The sequence below is a fragment of the Canis lupus genome, chromosome 1 (assembly GCF_003254725.2).
Source record: "Canis lupus dingo isolate Sandy chromosome 1, ASM325472v2, whole genome shotgun sequence".
NCBI lineage: Eukaryota > Metazoa > Chordata > Mammalia > Carnivora > Canidae > Canis > Canis lupus.
Window position 1 is genome coordinate 68,214,585 of NC_064243.1, and position 17,688 is coordinate 68,232,272.

General features: G+C 40.2%; 1 protein-coding gene and 1 long non-coding RNA gene across 4 annotated transcripts in view; one reads left to right on the plus strand and one right to left on the minus strand.

The window, feature by feature from the left end:
- Nucleotides 1-17,688, minus strand: part of ARHGAP18 (Rho GTPase activating protein 18) — a 119,250-nt gene that overhangs the window by 35,101 nt on the left and 66,461 nt on the right. For all 3 annotated transcript variants that reach the window (XR_007413585.1, XM_025423005.3, XM_049115455.1), the window contains 3 exons: nucleotides 15,502-15,565; nucleotides 10,855-11,030; nucleotides 1,179-1,344 (listed from right to left, as the gene is read on the minus strand). Coding sequence is in view for 2 of the 3 variants with exons in the window: in XM_025423005.3 (XP_025278790.3) it covers nucleotides 1,179-1,344; nucleotides 10,855-11,030; nucleotides 15,502-15,565 (406 nt within the window). In the remaining variant the exon portion in view is untranslated. The remainder of the gene's footprint in view (nucleotides 1-1,178; nucleotides 1,345-10,854; nucleotides 11,031-15,501; nucleotides 15,566-17,688) is intronic.
- LOC118352044 (uncharacterized) lies at nucleotides 11,369-15,251 on the plus strand. The gene is made up of 3 exons (XR_004808476.2): nucleotides 11,369-12,061; nucleotides 12,559-12,793; nucleotides 13,913-15,251. It is a non-coding gene; the product is annotated as an uncharacterized LOC118352044 (long non-coding RNA).

Genomic DNA, 17,688 nt, shown 5'->3' on the forward strand with positions numbered 1-17,688 from the left:
TCCTCATTCTTGGTATCTCTTTAGGAGAGAACTTAAAAGTTAGAGAAGAGGTCAGAGATTCCTAAACAGTTAAACTTTGTTAATAGAGAATTATCTGCATTTCCAGATCAATAAAATCTTAGATAAAAACCAAGGAGGTGTCTGTTCTCTATCACATTATAAAAAATAAAGTCCGCTTATATAATGGGTAAAGCACAAAGCTTACAAAAGGAAAACTGCGTATCTCCACAATGAGTATAATTTAGTGGTATTATGGGTCACATGGCATGATTTTCTTCATAAAGAATGTTTTTGCAAAACAGTTAAAAGTAGAATAAAAATGAGCACAGGGACAGGCCGCTAACTATCCTATGTATTTCCTATCAAATAAATAAGCAAAAAGTCATTGATCAGTAGCAACAATCTTAGAGTCATTTTTCAAGATCTGATTTTAGAATTAAAGAAGTTTATGTACCAAATGTATTTTTATTTTTTTAGAGATTTTATTTATTTATTCATAAGAGACAGAGAGAGAGAAAGAGAGAGAGGCAGAGACACAGGCAGAGGGAGAAGCAGGCTTCATGCAGGGAGCCCAACGTGGGACTTGATCCTGGGACCCCGGGATCACACCCTGGGCTGAAGGTGGTGCTAAACTGCTGAGCCACCCGGGCTGTCCACCGAATGTATTTTTACTTTTTTTTTTTTTTTTTTTTTAAGATTTTATTTAGTTATTCATGAGAGATACAAAGAGAGGCAGAGACACAGGCAGAGGGAGAAGCAGGCTCCCTGTGGGGAGCCTGATGTGGGACTTGATCCCAGGACCCTAGGATCATGACCTGAGCTGAAAGCAGACTCAACCACTGAGCCCCCCAGGTGCCCCCCAAATGTATTTTTAAACGTAGTTTTCAAAGGAGACAGCATTTAAGATTCCCCGATTCAAAAAAAAAAAAAAAAATTCCTTAATTCCGAATTTCCTTCCAATGCAATTAAATATTTGATTATCTCCTTATTTTCTATAGTCTGGAGAGTAGCACATGGTTCTAAAGTTACAAAATTTTGAAGGCAGTATTTTAGAATATGAATTTTAGATATATTCAAGTGTTTGTGTTTCCCCCTCTGAGAATACTGCAAAGAAGCCAAGTTCATCTTTGCTACTTTTGAACTACATCCAACTGTTTTGTTTTTAATTTCAAAATTACCTTTTGTTTTGATTTTCACAGCTTTTTGTTGCTTCAATTCAACACCCAATACGTCATAGAGGGCAGTCAGCTCAATCAGGGCTAAGCGGCAAACTTTCTTCATATCCTGGGGTGCTAGGTCACCAATCCTGGTGGTGCCTGTTTTGTCTTTTGGCAATCTGAAATTCTAAAAGAAACACCATTAACAGAGTAAAGGTTTAGAGTGTCTATGCCCATTTTTAGTGAAAGACGACAAAATTCTAACTATAGAAAGCGAGTAAAGGTTTAGAGTGTCTATGCCCATTTTTAGTGAAAGACGACAAAATCGTAACTATAGAAAGCAGCTGTACGCAGGGTAGCAACAGTGAAAGCTGTGACAAAATTTCTCCAGTCAGAATGAAGAGCCATCTTGTCATGATGATGACCCTCACACCTGCGGGGAGTCAGTACGTGGAGTCCCACAGACAATGCGACCACACTATGTAGTAGGCACACTGATCCCAGGAGCTAAGAGGACAGTAGAGCTGAAGGAGAAAGAGAACTCTAGTTACTGACCTTCCAGAACAAAGGAAGATAGAAGTCAAGAGAAACTATGAGGAAGAAGAGGAGGAAGAGAAAGCAGACTAATAGCCATGAGTGAGTACAGCACTGGGGTGACAGGGAGCATGGGGTGCCAGCAGCCTGAAGCCTGAAGGCCTACCAGGCATCTCGTAATAATCGGGCAATTGTTTAACTACTCGTTCTATAAATGGCAGACGGAAAGAGCGGAGGAGAAGGGAAGGAGGACGGGAAAGGAGGAAGGAGGTGGGCATAGCTCGAGGCGGGAGGAAGGAGGAACAGGTGGAGCAGGGAGGGGGTGACGAGGAGAGGATGGGGAGGAAGGCCACCTAATTCAGAGGGCTGCTGTGGGGTGTAAATGCCTGGCACTTCCCAAGCACCCATATATGGTTGCTATTGTTATCACTTTCACCATTGAATAAAAAGACTTAAAGATCCTACCATCACAGGCAAGTAAGTGCTATTTTGTTGTTTTCTGCCTTTTGCAAATATTATCTACTACCTACTCAGCCACTTTTAATATTAAATACATTAAATATAAGAAAACAAACCAGAAGGCAAAAACATGAATTTCTCTAATATATTGAAGACAAATTATAGTCCCACTGTATTTACTGACTACTAAAACTATGATCATTCTCCAATGGTTTGATTAAAAAAAAAAAAGGTTATAGAGGTTATATCTTTTGGGTTTACCCTTGACTTCCTCATTTAATGGCCAAGGATGTTCAACTGGTTCCCTTTTATTTCTCTTTACTTTGCTGCTTTTTCTTTTTTTCTTTTTGTTTCTTTTTTTTTTTTTTTTTTTTTTTTTTACCATATCGTTAACACTTCCTGGTGTAAAATTCAGTGTAAAAGACATGTCTTAGAGCAGTTCTCAAAGCAAGGCCCAGGGAACCATGAAGTTACCTAACACACTTTCAAGGAGCCTATGAGGTCAAAACTGTTTAATAATTAATCCTAAGACATTATTTGCCTTTTTCACTCCCATTCTCTCATGATAGCACAGTGGAGTTTTCCAAAAGTATAAGATAGGTGCTTTTGCAACAGATTGAATACAGATGTAGGTGTGAGCATCCAACTGACTTCTACTAAAGTGAGACACTGGAGTTGCTGAAATGAAAGACCATAACATGCTTCTTACTAATTTTTAGAAAATATGACTATTTCTCATGAAAACTAATATTTATGTTAATCATAATATTTTCCTTAAAGTGGTTTAATTTTTAAATTTCTCGCTTTTAATTTCTAATATGGTACATATCCATAGGCACAACTGACATAAACAAAACCTCTACTCCCACAGTCTTCGTGGTTTACTTATCAAGATAAATTATTCTGTAGTCTCCATATTCATGTTACATAGTTCAAGAACACAGGCCAGTGACAAACTTCCATGAAATTCAAATTAATAAATTCTTCACTTTCCAAAATCATCTACAGTGGTCTTGTTCATCTCCTCAAAATCTTTCGTGAAATCATAATTTCTGTACAACTATGTGTAGGTCTTCTTTTTTGGTTCAGCCACAGCATACTTCCACAGAGCTGCAAAGTCCAGGGAGACAACAAATGCCCCAAAAACAGGAAATCACAGATTTCTTGGCCAGAAATCCTTGTGTCTGGGGTTTTGTCAAAGTGCTGGAAGCCATGGTAGTTACTGTTCTCAATCCCAACATCCTTCTTGCCTAGTGCAACAAAGGCTTTTTGAAGTCCTCAATGCTTTTTAAGAGCCTGAAGGCATTATAAGACTACACTGTTTAAGCATCATTGTCTTAGAGCATTTCCCAAAACTACAACTTCGGGCAACTGAGCAGCTCAATCCTCTCAAGCAAACTCAACTTCAAGGAGAATCTCCCACAGTTCTTCACAGAAGCTTCCTCTATAGAATCTGCTATAGTTTTAAGAAGAGTCCACTATAGGACAAAACAGGTCCTTAACTTTTCACAATACATTTTTTTTCCTTATGAGAACACAAAATGAAACAGCAATAGATATCATTAAATATGCTAAGTGAATTTCCAGGGTAAGTGTTAAACGGTGCAGCACATGGGGGTTGAGAACTGAGAGCCAGACTGCAGGTGGCCAGTCTTGTCTCCATCACTTACTAGCTATGTGACCTTCGGCAAATTACATTCTCTCTGCGCTGCCTCAGCCACTTCATCTGTAAAATGGGAATAAGAGCAGAACCTGCTCAGAAAATGTTAAGTGTTATTACTACATTTCTCTCATGGAGCCTTTTCAATAATCTCAAGATTTCATGCCTTTCCCTTTCTCCTAAATATTACTGTAAGGTAAGGGGGGAAATGGTAAGGCTAATACTCTTATTTGATAAATGGTTTTTTATCCTATTCTGCAAAAGTCCCCTTTGGTAAGAATTATTATAGCAGGGAAACGAGGCTTACTATTACTAATAAGAGTAAATATGGCCACATAGCCAGTGACAAAGTAAGGATGCAAATTTAGATCTTCTAGATCCTAAATTCAGGAATAACCCCATTCTGCTCTGTTCCATTTTCCCAGCACAGCATGAATGGAGGAGTCTAAGTTGGTCAGTACTGATATAGGACTGTGAGCCCCTCGGTCTCCCCCACTGTACCATAGGTCTGGCACACTGGAGGTGTCCTGTTCCAGTCTAGTCGATGAATGAAGACACACATTACAGGAAGACGAGCAGAGCATCAAGCTCTGGGAGGTGCAGGGCCACTGGCTGGAAGCTTCCTCATTGTCCTGTGATTCATACTGAGCTCCGCTTTCAAAATCACACAAAACTTTTCATTATCTTCTGGCGTGGCCCCACAGTTCTGCTAATCGCATTGTTTCCTGCAGGGCTGAACCAATCCTATTTATCAACCTTTTTTTTTTTTTAAGTTCTAAATGTTTCATTAAAAGCAGTTGTTATTGATCTAATAAGCCAAACATATGTAACACAATTATTCAAAGCATTAGCTAAGGTAAATGTTTAGAGAAACCTGAAATATTATTAGTTCAAACATTTGATTTACCTAGCAAAATATGTCGTGAGCTTTATTTATTTATTTATTTAACACTGTGCTTTAATGAAAGGAGTTAGTTCTTTATCCCAATGTTTAATTCATGGCAGCAGCTTTAAATATTTATGAAGTTTCCTGTCATTTTTGTTTAGTAATAGACTGGATGGTTCAGTTCGTTGGATAAGAGAAGGCAATGCAATTTCAGCAAAAGAAAGCTCTTTGCCTTTTGAAAAACGTGCTTCAAGAATGAAGTGAAATAAAATTTTTCAAAGACTATAAGGTCATTGGTTCCCGTGTGTTACCGTGAATTAATCCGGTAGCTCTCTCAGACCGCACCCCTCTTTTTGCAGCCCTCACAATACAAAGGGCCCCTTAGGCACTTCACCAGTGATGATGGACTTTGATGGACTTGACTTTAGTACGTTAAGTCACTCTAGCCTCAACTTGGGAAGCAAGAGAATCTATCCTCACCTGGTCAATTTGCACAGATGACTTTTTTTCGGGTCTGCTAGGAAACGCAATTCTTACCTAATGTTTTTCTATGTGTGAAATGTGATTTTATTACAATATTTCATTCATTATCATTTCCAGAGAATGAACCTTTTCTAAACAAATGAACTTTTGAATTTAGTTTTTCTATATTTCCTAATTTTTTTTAGCTCAGCGGTGGAGCGTCTGCCCTCAGCCCAGGGCGTGACCGCAGGGTCCTAGGATCAAGTCCCACATCGGGCTCTCTGCATGGAGCCTGCTTCTCCCCCTGCCTGTGTCTCTGCCTCTCTCTGTGTGTTGCTCATGAATAAATGAATAAAATCCTTTAAAAAAAATTAAATTAAATAAATAAATGGAGAGCAAAGAGCCATGATGTAACCTTTTCTAGACAATTAGGACCATAACCCTAAACACCTCTTTCTGCATTGTGTACAAGTATGTGTCTGCTAGATTTTCAGTGTTCTCACTCAATCCTGAAACACTTCTTCCACTGCCCTTCAGCTTCCTCTAGAGGCGTTCCGTTCTCCAGCAAACTGCCAATAGGGGCCTCCATGACTAGTTTTCAGCCTTTAGTATCCACAGAGCTATGTTACCAGACAACCAAAGTCATTATAAAACAAGAATTTGCTTGAATGAAACAAAAGTCAATAAGAATCCAAAGGGCACTAAATAAAGACCTAAGAACTAAATTTAGGTGTGCACCTAAGATAAAGGCTTTACCAGTTATAATTTTAAAACTATGATCTTAAAAATTTCTGCATATGCCCTTAATGTTTCAGTCTCCAAAACAGGATGAAGGAGTATTATTAAATTTATATTGTATATGATGGACCCAACAAGCCAGAATCTTATTTATACAATATCTCAAGCTGTCCTGAACAAGTTGTCAGCAGCACCAATACAGAGCCACTTACACTCACACCTAAATTAAATGCAGGTATACCTTCAGGGCACATTACATGGAGTCAACGTGGTCTTCCAGAAAAAAGTCCAGCCCCAAAAGTTGAGTCACCGAAGCCAAGCCTTAGCAAGCCATATGTAATCTAACCTGTTCCTTGTATAAGAAACGGGAATCATAGTATCTACCTTACAGAGATCATTTGAGAAATAAATAATTACCGGGCATATTTTCTGAGATACAGAGGGTACACAACACAAAACACAGTAAGTAGTAGCTCCATTTTCAAACTGTAGCCCATTAAAGGTTATGAAACCTGATCTCCAAATTTAAGAGAAGAAATTCGAATCTGCTGTGAGAGATCATAAAGAATTAACAAAAACTACCCGATGCTGTAAGAAAAAGGAAACGAATTTAAAAATGAAGTCAGCAGAGAACAATGTATTACATAAAGCTTACTGCTTATTTACAGAAGCAGAGGAGCATGGAGTAGAAATGGAGTTTAAGGTTTATCTGCTTAGACACCTGCCTCGGAGTGATGAATATAAATATTCATTCCATCAACCATGCTGAGGGCTTGTGAAAAGCTTACACGCCCATGCCTTCCAGAAGACATGTGGATAAATGGTTGTATAGATGAACAGATGCATATATGCATAAATAAATACAAGAATATATTGACAATAATTATCAAAAGCATGGCCTCTTAATAGCTTAAAGGATTATTTTATAGATTTTTATCTAATATAATTCACAATCAGGAAAGACTTAATAACAAAGTTAGATACTAAACTAGTCCCCAAAGGATAGGATAAGACTTCCTTGGTCAACAGGGAACAACAGGAAGGTAGAAATGGGAAGGTCATTTCAAGCTTGGGGTACAACCTGAAGAAAGTGAAGAAGGTACAGGAGCACAAATGTTAAGCAGAGAATGAGATAAGAGAGGAAGTTTTAAGTCTCTACAATAGATACTAATTTATATTTTATTCCACTTTTGAATTCACAACTTAAAAGTCAACGTCTTCATTTTTTTTTTAATTAGACTCTACCGTCCTTCACTTAAAACCCCAGATTCTTAAAAATATATGATAAAACCTGGAAACTACCTGGATGTCCACCATTAGGAAAATGATTGAGTAAATTATGATGCATTTTCACAATGGAATATGATGTATCTACAAAAAAGAATGAGAACCATTTCTGAATATTCTATATATTACTATGAGGTGATCTCCAGAATATACTAAGTCAAAAAAAAAAAAAAAAATCAAGATTGAGAAAAGTGTGTGTGGTGGGCTACCATTTATCTAAGAATGGAAGGATAAACCATAAAGATAAAATGAAAAGGAATTTACCCAGAAGGTAAATTTACCCAAGAGGAGGAAGAAAACAGAATGACGACAGACTTTTAACACATGTAGGCTTTAAATCTGACTTCTGGATCATGTAAATATTTTACGTGCTTACAAAAAAAATTAAATTACAAAAGAAGCAACCCCTAAAAATTGAAAATGAAACGAAACCATTAACCCAAACAGGTATGCAGTTGGTGGCTTAACCATCTGGAGAATAACTAACTATCCTACACAATCTAAAGCACAGTAATTTTATTATTATAGTGTTTTGAGGATATATCTCAAGGATACAAACAACTGAAGAAAAGAAAAACAAGTTTATATTGTTTTCTAGTAATCATATTGTTGATAGCAGAGGTAGTACTGTTATTCTGAGAATGCCAGGCATTAACTGAAGACACAACAAACAAGTAAATTATATGTGTTCTAATTATATCGCCCTGAGACGACTATTCTTGGCAGGGAAGAAAGAAGATACAGAAGTACTTCTGGCCTCTGAAAGCACTTTAGGCATGACCAGCCCCTAGAAGGGAACAGTCCTGGTGTCCTGATCATAGTTACAGAACTATTACTTCTACTAAATGGAGCCATGGTTTCCGGCAGAAACAGAGAATTCTACATTTAGAGCAGAAATGACGGCAGATATACGTAGGAAATTTTGTCTAGGATCATAGATATGTCTACACCTATGAGTCAAATTCTATTTTTACAAGAAAATTAAAATACAATGACACTAACTGGTCCCTCGTGAAAGACGCTATGGGACCAAAACAGTGAAAACTGGAGCATGAAAAGTAACTGTTTTGAGAAACTTTTGAGAAACTTTTCCTTAAAAGTATTCAAGTTAATAAATGAATAAAAGAAGTGAAAACATCATCTTGTCAACATTAATAAATTAATGGATCAAGGACTGATTAGCTGCTAATGGCACAAAAAGAGAAAGACAAGCAGCTATTCTGTGTCTCTTGATACATAATCATATATGAAGTAATTTTGACCCCCACCTCAAAAAAAAGACAGAAACACACACTGAATGAGATGAATCTATGGTCAATTTATAAGAAATAGGAGAACATGAGGAATTAGTCAGACAGAGGGGGATATTCTCTACAACTTAATAACCAGGTTCCTTCAACAAAGAAATTTTGGAGGACAAAGAGGGGAAAGGAGGAATGGAGACGGAGGGAGAGATTACAGGTCTCAAGACACAGCAACCAACTGCCATATGCATAAACCTTATTTAAATCCAGATTCAAACAAACCTGAAAAAAATAATAATAACAAAATCTGTGATACAATTTGAAATTTGAACACTGATCAGCTATGGGAAATTAATTGTTAGTACTTCTTAGGTACAGTAATGGGAATCTGGGCATGTCTTTAAAAACCCCTCTTTTAGAACTACATATTGAAATATTTATAGGTGATGATATATTCAGAGATGTGTTGCAAAGGAACACAGAATGGAGCACTGGGGGGCTCAGTCGGCTGAGCACCTGCCTTCGGCTCAGGTCATGATCCCATGTCCTGGGATGGAGCCCAGTATTGGGCTCCCTTTTCGGGGGGGTGGGGGGCCTGCTTCTCCCTCTGCCTCTGCATCTGTCCCTGCTCGTGCTGTCAAATAAGTAAAATCTTAAAAAAAAAAAAAAAAAAAAGAACTGAGCACTGGTTGGGGGTATGAATAGGTGAGGACTAGCCACAGACTAATGGGCAAGTGGGGTAGTACTGGAAGTTCATTATACAATTCTTTTTAGCTTTCGCAGATGTGAATTTCCACAAAATAAATTATATATATATATTTTAAATATAAGACATTCAGGAGCAACAAACAACTTAGTACACGGAGCTTGGTCTCTAAATACTATCTGCTACTAAAGGAAACTAGGGATCCTTGAAGAGGGGATCCTTTCAAGTCAGAGAGGAAAAAAGTACAAAGCAAGCCTAGGGCATCTTCTACAAGAAAGCAAAGCAAAAAAAAAGAAAGAAAGAAAAAGAAAAAGAAAGCAAAGCAGTAAAAGAATGGGGCACATTAAAATGACACAGGAACCAGTGTCAAGGGTTTCCACTAGTTAAGTTTGGGTAAATTTGAAAAAAATAATGATAATAATGGTTTATAAAACACTGAAAAAAGGAAGTCACCAGTCCATGATGATATTCAGAAACAAAAAGAGGAGAGGGAGGGCAAGTAAGTATCACAGAAGATTGCCAAGAAATCATAATGGGAGGGAAAAATAATTAGAAAATCACCATTTCTCAAATAGTAGTATAATTATTGTTTCGGGCAAGGATCAAAAATGGCTGGTGAAGTGGGTAGGTGACAGGTTGTGACAAATAGGACAGTCACCCAGTTTCGGAGATCACACGTTAGTATTAACCGCACGGGGGAAAAGTATCTTCATAACAGGGAGACCTGGTGAACATCTCCCCAACCAAGGGTCACACTTCCATCACCCATTAGAGGACCACGTGACGCCACACCCCTCTTCTCATGATGCCACCAGAGGCCTAGCCTTCATCTATGCGATAGTTAGGCCAAAAATGTTTAACTTGAATCTAGTCATGAGGAACAGACAAAGTCAGAAATTTTATTTCAACTCTTCAAAAATATTAAAAAGCAGGGGAGGTGATTTAGAGTCAAGGATACCAAAAAGATAGGACATCAAATGCAACACATGACCCATATGAGGTGGGGAAGGTGGAAGCTAGAAAGGACAATATTGTGACAGTTGGGAACATTTTAATATAACCATATGTTAAGTATAATTGTTATTTTTAGTGTGTGCAATTCCTTAAGTATGATACCTGTGTTTGTATGTCTTTGTTAAGCTAAAAAAAAAAAAAGTTGGGGCCAGGCGCCTGGCTGGCTCAGAGGGTACAGCATGTGACTCTTGATCTTGGGGCCATGAGATCAAGCCCCACATTGTGCATCAAGCCTATTTAAAAAACAAAAAAACAAAACAAGACAAAAAACCCGTGAGGGGCGCCTGGGTGGCTCAGTCAGCTGAGTGTGTGATTCTCATTTTGGCTCAGGTCACGATCTCAGGGTCGGGGGACTGAGCGCCAAGAGCTCCGCGCTCAGTAGGGAATCTGAGATTCTCGCTCTCCTTCTCCCTCTGCTCCCCTCCTCATGGTCTCTTTCTCCACTAAATAAATAAATCAGCCTTTAAATTAAAAAAAAAAAAAAAAGTGAGTGTGCAGCTGGTAACACAACATATCAAGAGACAGATATCGAAAGAGGAAAAGCAAACGCTGTAAAATGCTAACTGTCAAATGGATCTACATGAACCCCGTGGAGGTGTTTGCTATACTTTTCTTCCAACTTCTCTATGGATCTGAAATTTCCAAAATAAAAAGCTGATGAAAAATAGATTCCTCTATTTTAGTGAAACCGGAATAGTACCACGTACAGGTAACGAAGCATCATTGCCTTTGCTCTTCTGGGGCTTCTCCTTGGAGTTCTCCTGATTGACCGCTTGCTCTGCAAATGATACCTCCAGATTGATATCTGTTTCAGAGGCAGGTGCCTCCTCAGGGACCAGTGGAGTCAGCTCTTTTTCACCAACAACTAGGCTCGATGCCTGGTCTGGGGAGGGGAGGGGAGAATCAATTAATATATTTTAAGTATTTTTTACTTCTTTACATCAACTACATAAAACCCTTTGGGGCAAGGATTATTTACTATAGTCAATAATTAATGGACAGTTTAAAAGAAAAAAGTTTACTCCACGAATCCTACCAATGGTGGATGGAGGATGTAGGAGGGGAGGTGGAGACTAGAACCCGTAGCCCAGTTGTGGAATCCTTCTCTGAGGTCACAATACTGCGACTGGGTCAGCCTAACACTGAGGATGATCTCAAACTCTGAATGAGAAGCCTCACAAAAGCTTAGTTTACAGTGGGAGATCACAAGCAAAAAAAAAAAAAGAAAGAAAGAAAGAAAAAAAAAAAGAATAAATGGGACACCTGGGTGGCTCAGCAGTTGGGCACCTGCTATCGGCTCAGGTCGTGATCCTGGGATCCAGGATCGAGTCCCACATGGGGCTCCCTGCGAGGAGCCTGCTTCTCCCTCTGCCTGGGTCTCTGCTTCTCTCTCTCTCTCTCTCTCTCTCTCTCTCTCTCTCTCTCTCATGAATAAATAAATCTTTAAAAAAATGAATAAACAAGAAGTGGGGGGAGGGGAGTTGAAAGAGGCTGGTTTTACTTTAGAACTAGTGATTTACCATTTCATTATCTCACAGTGAAATAGACTCCTGGAGCAGACCCCTTCCGCACCTGCACCTGCACCTCCTTTCTGGAATGTTACCTACCTATCATGGGAAGAATTTCAAAACAAGAGTTGATGCCAAAAACTTAGCACAGTGGGAGTCGGGTCTGGAGGCACCTGCTACAGGAACCAGTAGGGTTTGCACCCAATTATATACTAAGATTCTGACAACTACAAACCCAGTCAAATTCTGGATACTTACATCAACATTTCAAGGGTATCTAATAAGTTTAACATTTTTTTTTGTCTGTCTGTTGTTAATCTTCTAGAAAGAATTAACATTCGAAAACCTCTTCGTTGAAAACATTAGCTTTAGAGCTTTGGGGAAAACAGTTCGCATTGACGATTTGGTAAGTTTTTGTTTTAAACACAACTCACATTAGAAAAACCTGGATAACAGGATTACTGGTTGGTTTGTTTGTTTTTTCCCCCATTGGAGACTTAGAATTCAGGGTGAGCAGCTCTGAATTACAAAATATATGTACAGAGTGCATGTATATGCTTAAATACTAACACATCAAGGTGACAAGAGATACAGTTAATTTCAAAATTTAACACAGCTTAGGGTGCCTGGGTGGCTCCGTGGGTTAAGCGTCGGCACAGGCCACGGTCCCTGGGTCCTGGGATCCAGCCCAACGTCAGCACCCTGCTCAGCGGGGAGCCTGCTTCTCCCCCTCCTGCTCCCCCTGCTTGTGCACCCCCCTCTGTCAAATAAATTAATAATATATTTAAAAATTTAACAAAGGCATGCCACATGTAAACATGTTATGAACACTGCTGCTGCCTTCAGAAAAAAAAAGTCCATTGTCATTTAAGTTAAAAAATAATTTTTTGCTTCACCCAATAGAAAATTAGGACTAAAGAGAACTCCGGCCTCATTACTTCCTTCCGATAAGCTGGGCAGGCTTCCAGGTGTGTGACCTGTGCACTCAGGGCCCTGTGCATTCAGCAGGGCCCCCACTATGGGTTGAATGCTCTGCTGTTGCCACCCTGGCATCTCAACAAATTGCCTCACTTTCTCAGTTTGCACCGGGCCCTGCAAACTACATCAGTGGGGCTGGTAGCCTCACCCAGTTAAAAAAGTAAGTAAACACTGACCTATGCCAATTCCGAAAATAAAAAATTTGAAGCTCCTTGATGGTGCTTTTCTGCTGCCATCCATGGCACATTTCTATGTTATTTATGTTGCTCCTCCAACAGCCTATGACCATTTTTTTCATTAGAATAACTAAACCGCTTTACAATTAACTTTCCAAGTATTAACTTAAATGTCAAAACACAATTTTAGTTTTCCTTTCCCACTGGGTTCCACTGTTATGTTTTACTGTGAATGTGTATGTTAGTTTCCTAGGAAACCATTCTGAGAGGGGGGAAAAAAATGATTAGCTGTTTTCTTAAATTAGACGCTACCTTTACAGAAGCAGAGTGTTTATGGACAAGAATTTTAAAACTACTCTTTCCCCCCGCCCCCAACATTCTCTTACAACCATCCCACATTAAAAAAAAAAAAAAAATGTCCTGTACTGATTTCAAAGCTGAGGAATTATAATTAAGTCACAATATATTTAAAATACATTAAATTCTTCCAAAATGTGGCAAAAATTGTAAAAACCTGGAGCATACAACTTAAGAGTTCAAATGGTAACTCAATTAAGGTAGATAGTAGGAAAAACAGCTTCAGGGGAGATAGAGAGGCGGCTATAAGAAATGGGTGGTTAATTGGCTCATGAAAATATCTATGAATCAATGATCTATCCTCATAGCAAAAGCTAACAGGGAATTCTGAAATAACCCTTTTTGACTCTCAAAATTCTGAAGTGTAAAGAGCATAATATCTTTGTTCTAAATAGCATAATTCTCCTTTGGTTTTGAAGTGAACAACGGCATGCGTCATAAATATTTTACACAACTCCTTAAAGGTTTTCAGCTGTTCAAAATACCCACAAAGTGCCTTTATTTTTAAAAAGAATTATCCCTCTTCCACAGAAATCAAGAAAAATTAAGTAAATATGCATATTAACATGAAAGTCTTAAAAATGATGTGGGCATTATTAACGTTTCTATGTGTTTTCATAAAAAGTGATGGGTCATTGACATCCATAGTTTTATAATTTGATGAAAAGAGCAATAATTGGCAGATTAATTAATGTGAGATACGACAGCCCTTGCAATGTTAGGACTTTTGTGACTTTTTCATTTAGGATAAATACCTTCCATTGAACATACATAAAAACCCAAGTGCAGGAAAACACCTAAGAGGCGAGGCGGCCCGCACCCTCGGGTGCCACCAGACAGCGCTCCGCTTGGAACCCCAGACGAGGCTTTCCCGCACCCCCCGAGCCACCAGTGTTTAGGTGGCAGCGGCTAAGTCGCTATCGGGCTATGGCGCTGCCCGCCACGGGCGCCAGGTAAGGCCTGAGGTAAAGCCAGGTAAGGCCTGGTGCTCGGAGGCTGGGTTCTCTGGCACCGGGCCTGGAAAGGGCTCCTCAGTGACCCCGCCTTCCAGAATTCCTTTACAGGGCCTGCAGCCCCCTGGTGATGGAGGGAACCAGCTGGGGGGATGCTGCACTCCTCAGTCTTCACTGAGCCACTGCCAGGGCACGGAAGGCTCGTCTGTCCCGTGACAGCCCTGCGGGCCCCGCCACATGCCACCCCGTGCTCACCGTCCGCAGAGGCGCAAGCCCTCATTTCATTATGATAGAAAACTGCATATATAACTCAAGAAGCCTTGACACAGCAGCAGGTGCTTCCGTGGAATTACAGACATCCATACGCGCTAGGCACCCACTTACTTACGCATTTATAAAGGCAGGGGCGCAGGACACAAGTTCCCAGAGAAGGATGGGAGGAAAAATAGAGGCACCGATGTCCCAAGACTCCAAGACCTCACAGGTAACCTTGGACTAACGGGGCTGAGATGAGAAGGTGGAAATGCTCCCCAGCCCCCCACTCTCAGCCTCTTACTCCCCCCATGGCTTCCATTCCTAATGCAACACTATTAATGGCAGGAGCCCCGCAGGTGCCGAGTCTTAAGAATATAAACAAAACAAAGGGACAAGTCCCTGAGCTGGAATCTGGCAACCACAGACCACCCCTGCTACGGTTTTTAAATAACAACAGTAAGGATTAGATTTTTAAGCTTCATTTGGAGTATTTTTTCCTTTTTGCAAATAAGGAAAACAAGCTATAAATTCTTTCTTGATTAAGTGCTAATGAAGCCTTAATACTTATTTTCATTCCGTGCCCTGAATTTCTAATCCATTTCTGAAGTAACAGGTATAGAGGAGAAAAAGGATGAAAAGAATTATAATGAATTGCTCCTCCCAAGACCCCAAGTTTTTACGCCTTTACAGGCTTTCTGAAAAAGAATCCATTTCTGAATTAAGAACTTATGATTTCAGAATGAAGTTCCAAAATCTCTGGTTCCACTTAGCAGCTGAACAGCCTTGGGCAGGTGACTTCCTCTCTGTAAACCTCTGTATTCTCATCTGTAAAATGGGTTCCAAACAGTAGCTCCTATGTACAGTTCCTGAGTAAGTTAAATTAGGTAAACATTTGGGGAAACGGACCATGCACAGAGATGTTAGGACAGAGAAACACAAACATTAACAACAACGACGACAAAGAAAAGACCCACTATATTCCCAGCCTTATGTAATTATCTACTTGGGCACTTTCTATCGGCGTCTTAATCATTGGCTTACTAGAATTGAAGGTGAATGTTTTAAAAGGTTGTATCTGTTTGCGGTGCTAATATACAGGGAAACACAAGAGAACAGGTCCAACATACCATCTTTTCCTTGATGTTTGTTTTCATCTGTTCTGACTGACTGTAAGTCGGTGCCATCTGGAGCCTAAAGATAGAAAGTGGGCCATTGAGTCATCTCCAACTCACAACCAGAGAAATGATATTGTAAATAATTCCATTACTAACCTTCAGAGTACAAGAAACACACACAGAATTACAACCACCACAGAAAAGAAGTACTGCAGCTATAATCAACAAATAAGTAATCATTCCACAAATATCGGATTGCCGCCCGGCGTGTAAGACACAATACTCAGCCCTGTGGGGTTGCCATCCGGGCGCCTAGGTGGCTTAGCTGGCTAAGTGCCTGACTCTGGATTTCCACTCAGGTCATGACCTCAGGGTCCAGGGGTCCACGGAGCCCCCTGGGTCAGGCTGTCAGGCCCTGTGCTCAGCGGGGCGTCTGCTTGAGGATACTTTCACCATCTCCCTCAGCCCTTCCCCCCACTCTCTAATAAATGCATCTTTTTTTTTTTAATAATTCTTTAAAAAAAGGGGGGGTCCTTGCCATCAAGTACACCACTATTTAGTTGAGGGGTAAAGACAAACTTACAAAAAACTGGTACTATCCAGTAACAGGGTAGATACACGAAATGTGGTCTATCCACACGATGAAATATTACTCAGCAATAAAAAGAACTGGAGTCCTGGGTACAGACTACAACGTGCATGAACCTTGAACACGTTATACTAAGTCAAAGGAATGAGTCACAGGATAGGATTCCTTCCTTACTATGAAATGTCCAGAATAGGCGAATCCTAGACAGACACAAAGTAGACTGACTGGTGGTTGCTGGGGGAGAGGAGGGAAATACAGGAACGAGAGCTAATGGGCTTCCTTTGGGGGATAATGAAAATGTGCCAAAACTGACTGCAATGATGGTGATAAATCTGTGAATATACTAAAAATCACTGAATTGTAGACTTTAAATGGGTGAATGAGATGGGATGTGAATTATATTTCGATAACACTGTTATAAAACAAAATTACAAGCTGACATGTAGGTAATAAAATCAAAATTCTCAAATTAAAAAAAAAAAGCCCTTAGTAATAAATGTGAGATAAATTAAAACTAAATGACCAAGCAGGTACTATGAGCTCAGATATTTAAAGGAACTCTCTTTCCAAGAGGTTTGGGGGAGGCGGGCAGGGGGCAGGGACACCTGAAAACTGTAAAACCTGTAGTCCTCCGCGGGTTTATAGACATAGTAGAACATAGTAGAACCCAGTAAGTGGCCAGGTAACACTTCCTCCTTCCGAGGAAGTCTTCGGAAGGAATTTAGGAATCAGGAAGGGGAGCCTCGATCAATCATACACAGTGGTCTGAAAGAATCTTTTTTTTTTTTTTAAATCATACTCTATTGGCTTTTCATCTCTATTCAAATAAAGTGTTTGAAAGGATGACAAATCCCACCTCTGACCTCATGCCGTTAGCCAGAAGGGCTCTCCCCTTCACCTGCAGGCTAGGAAGGGTCCAGAAGGCCCTGAAGCAGACACCGAGGCCACCAGTGCAGCCCCTAGAGGCAGACAGCTCAGGACAGTGCAAAGTGACTACTCAATCATGGAAGCGCATAGGGGTCTCCTCACCCACGAGCTAGCCCTCCCCCGAACCATGGGCACACTGAGCCGCGCTGATCTTCCACACAAACACACATCTGGGGGCCCGTGGTCAGAACTGTTTTCCTTAGCAAGTGATGATAACCGTGTAGGTGGTACTCGTGTCTGTATCGGGTTGCCCAGCGTCAGTGAGGGCTTCGTGAGGAAGCATTTAAAATGCAAGAGCCGAATCTGTACTTGTTTGAGGACAAAAGAACTGCAAGTGAAGTGGCTGCTCCATGTTCCCTTGAGGAACGGGGGATGTATTTCTAATGGGTGGCGGCGTTCCAATTAAAGGCATGCAGTGTAAGCAAGCTAGCGCTATTCTAATTCGCTCGTGCTAGTTCTCTGTTAATGGTGCCATCAGATGATACAATCCACCGATTACCTTGGAATCAAACCATGTGGCTTAGATATTACCAAGGATTCGCTGGAAAATGCTGCTGCTCGCACTGAGCAGCAACATCCTCTTGGAGCCTGGCAGGAGTCCCACAGTAGATATTTTGCTTAGGCTCAGTTCATCACCCTCCCCCATTTTACTTCCTCTTAACTCCCTCAGGGAGAGTTCTTTA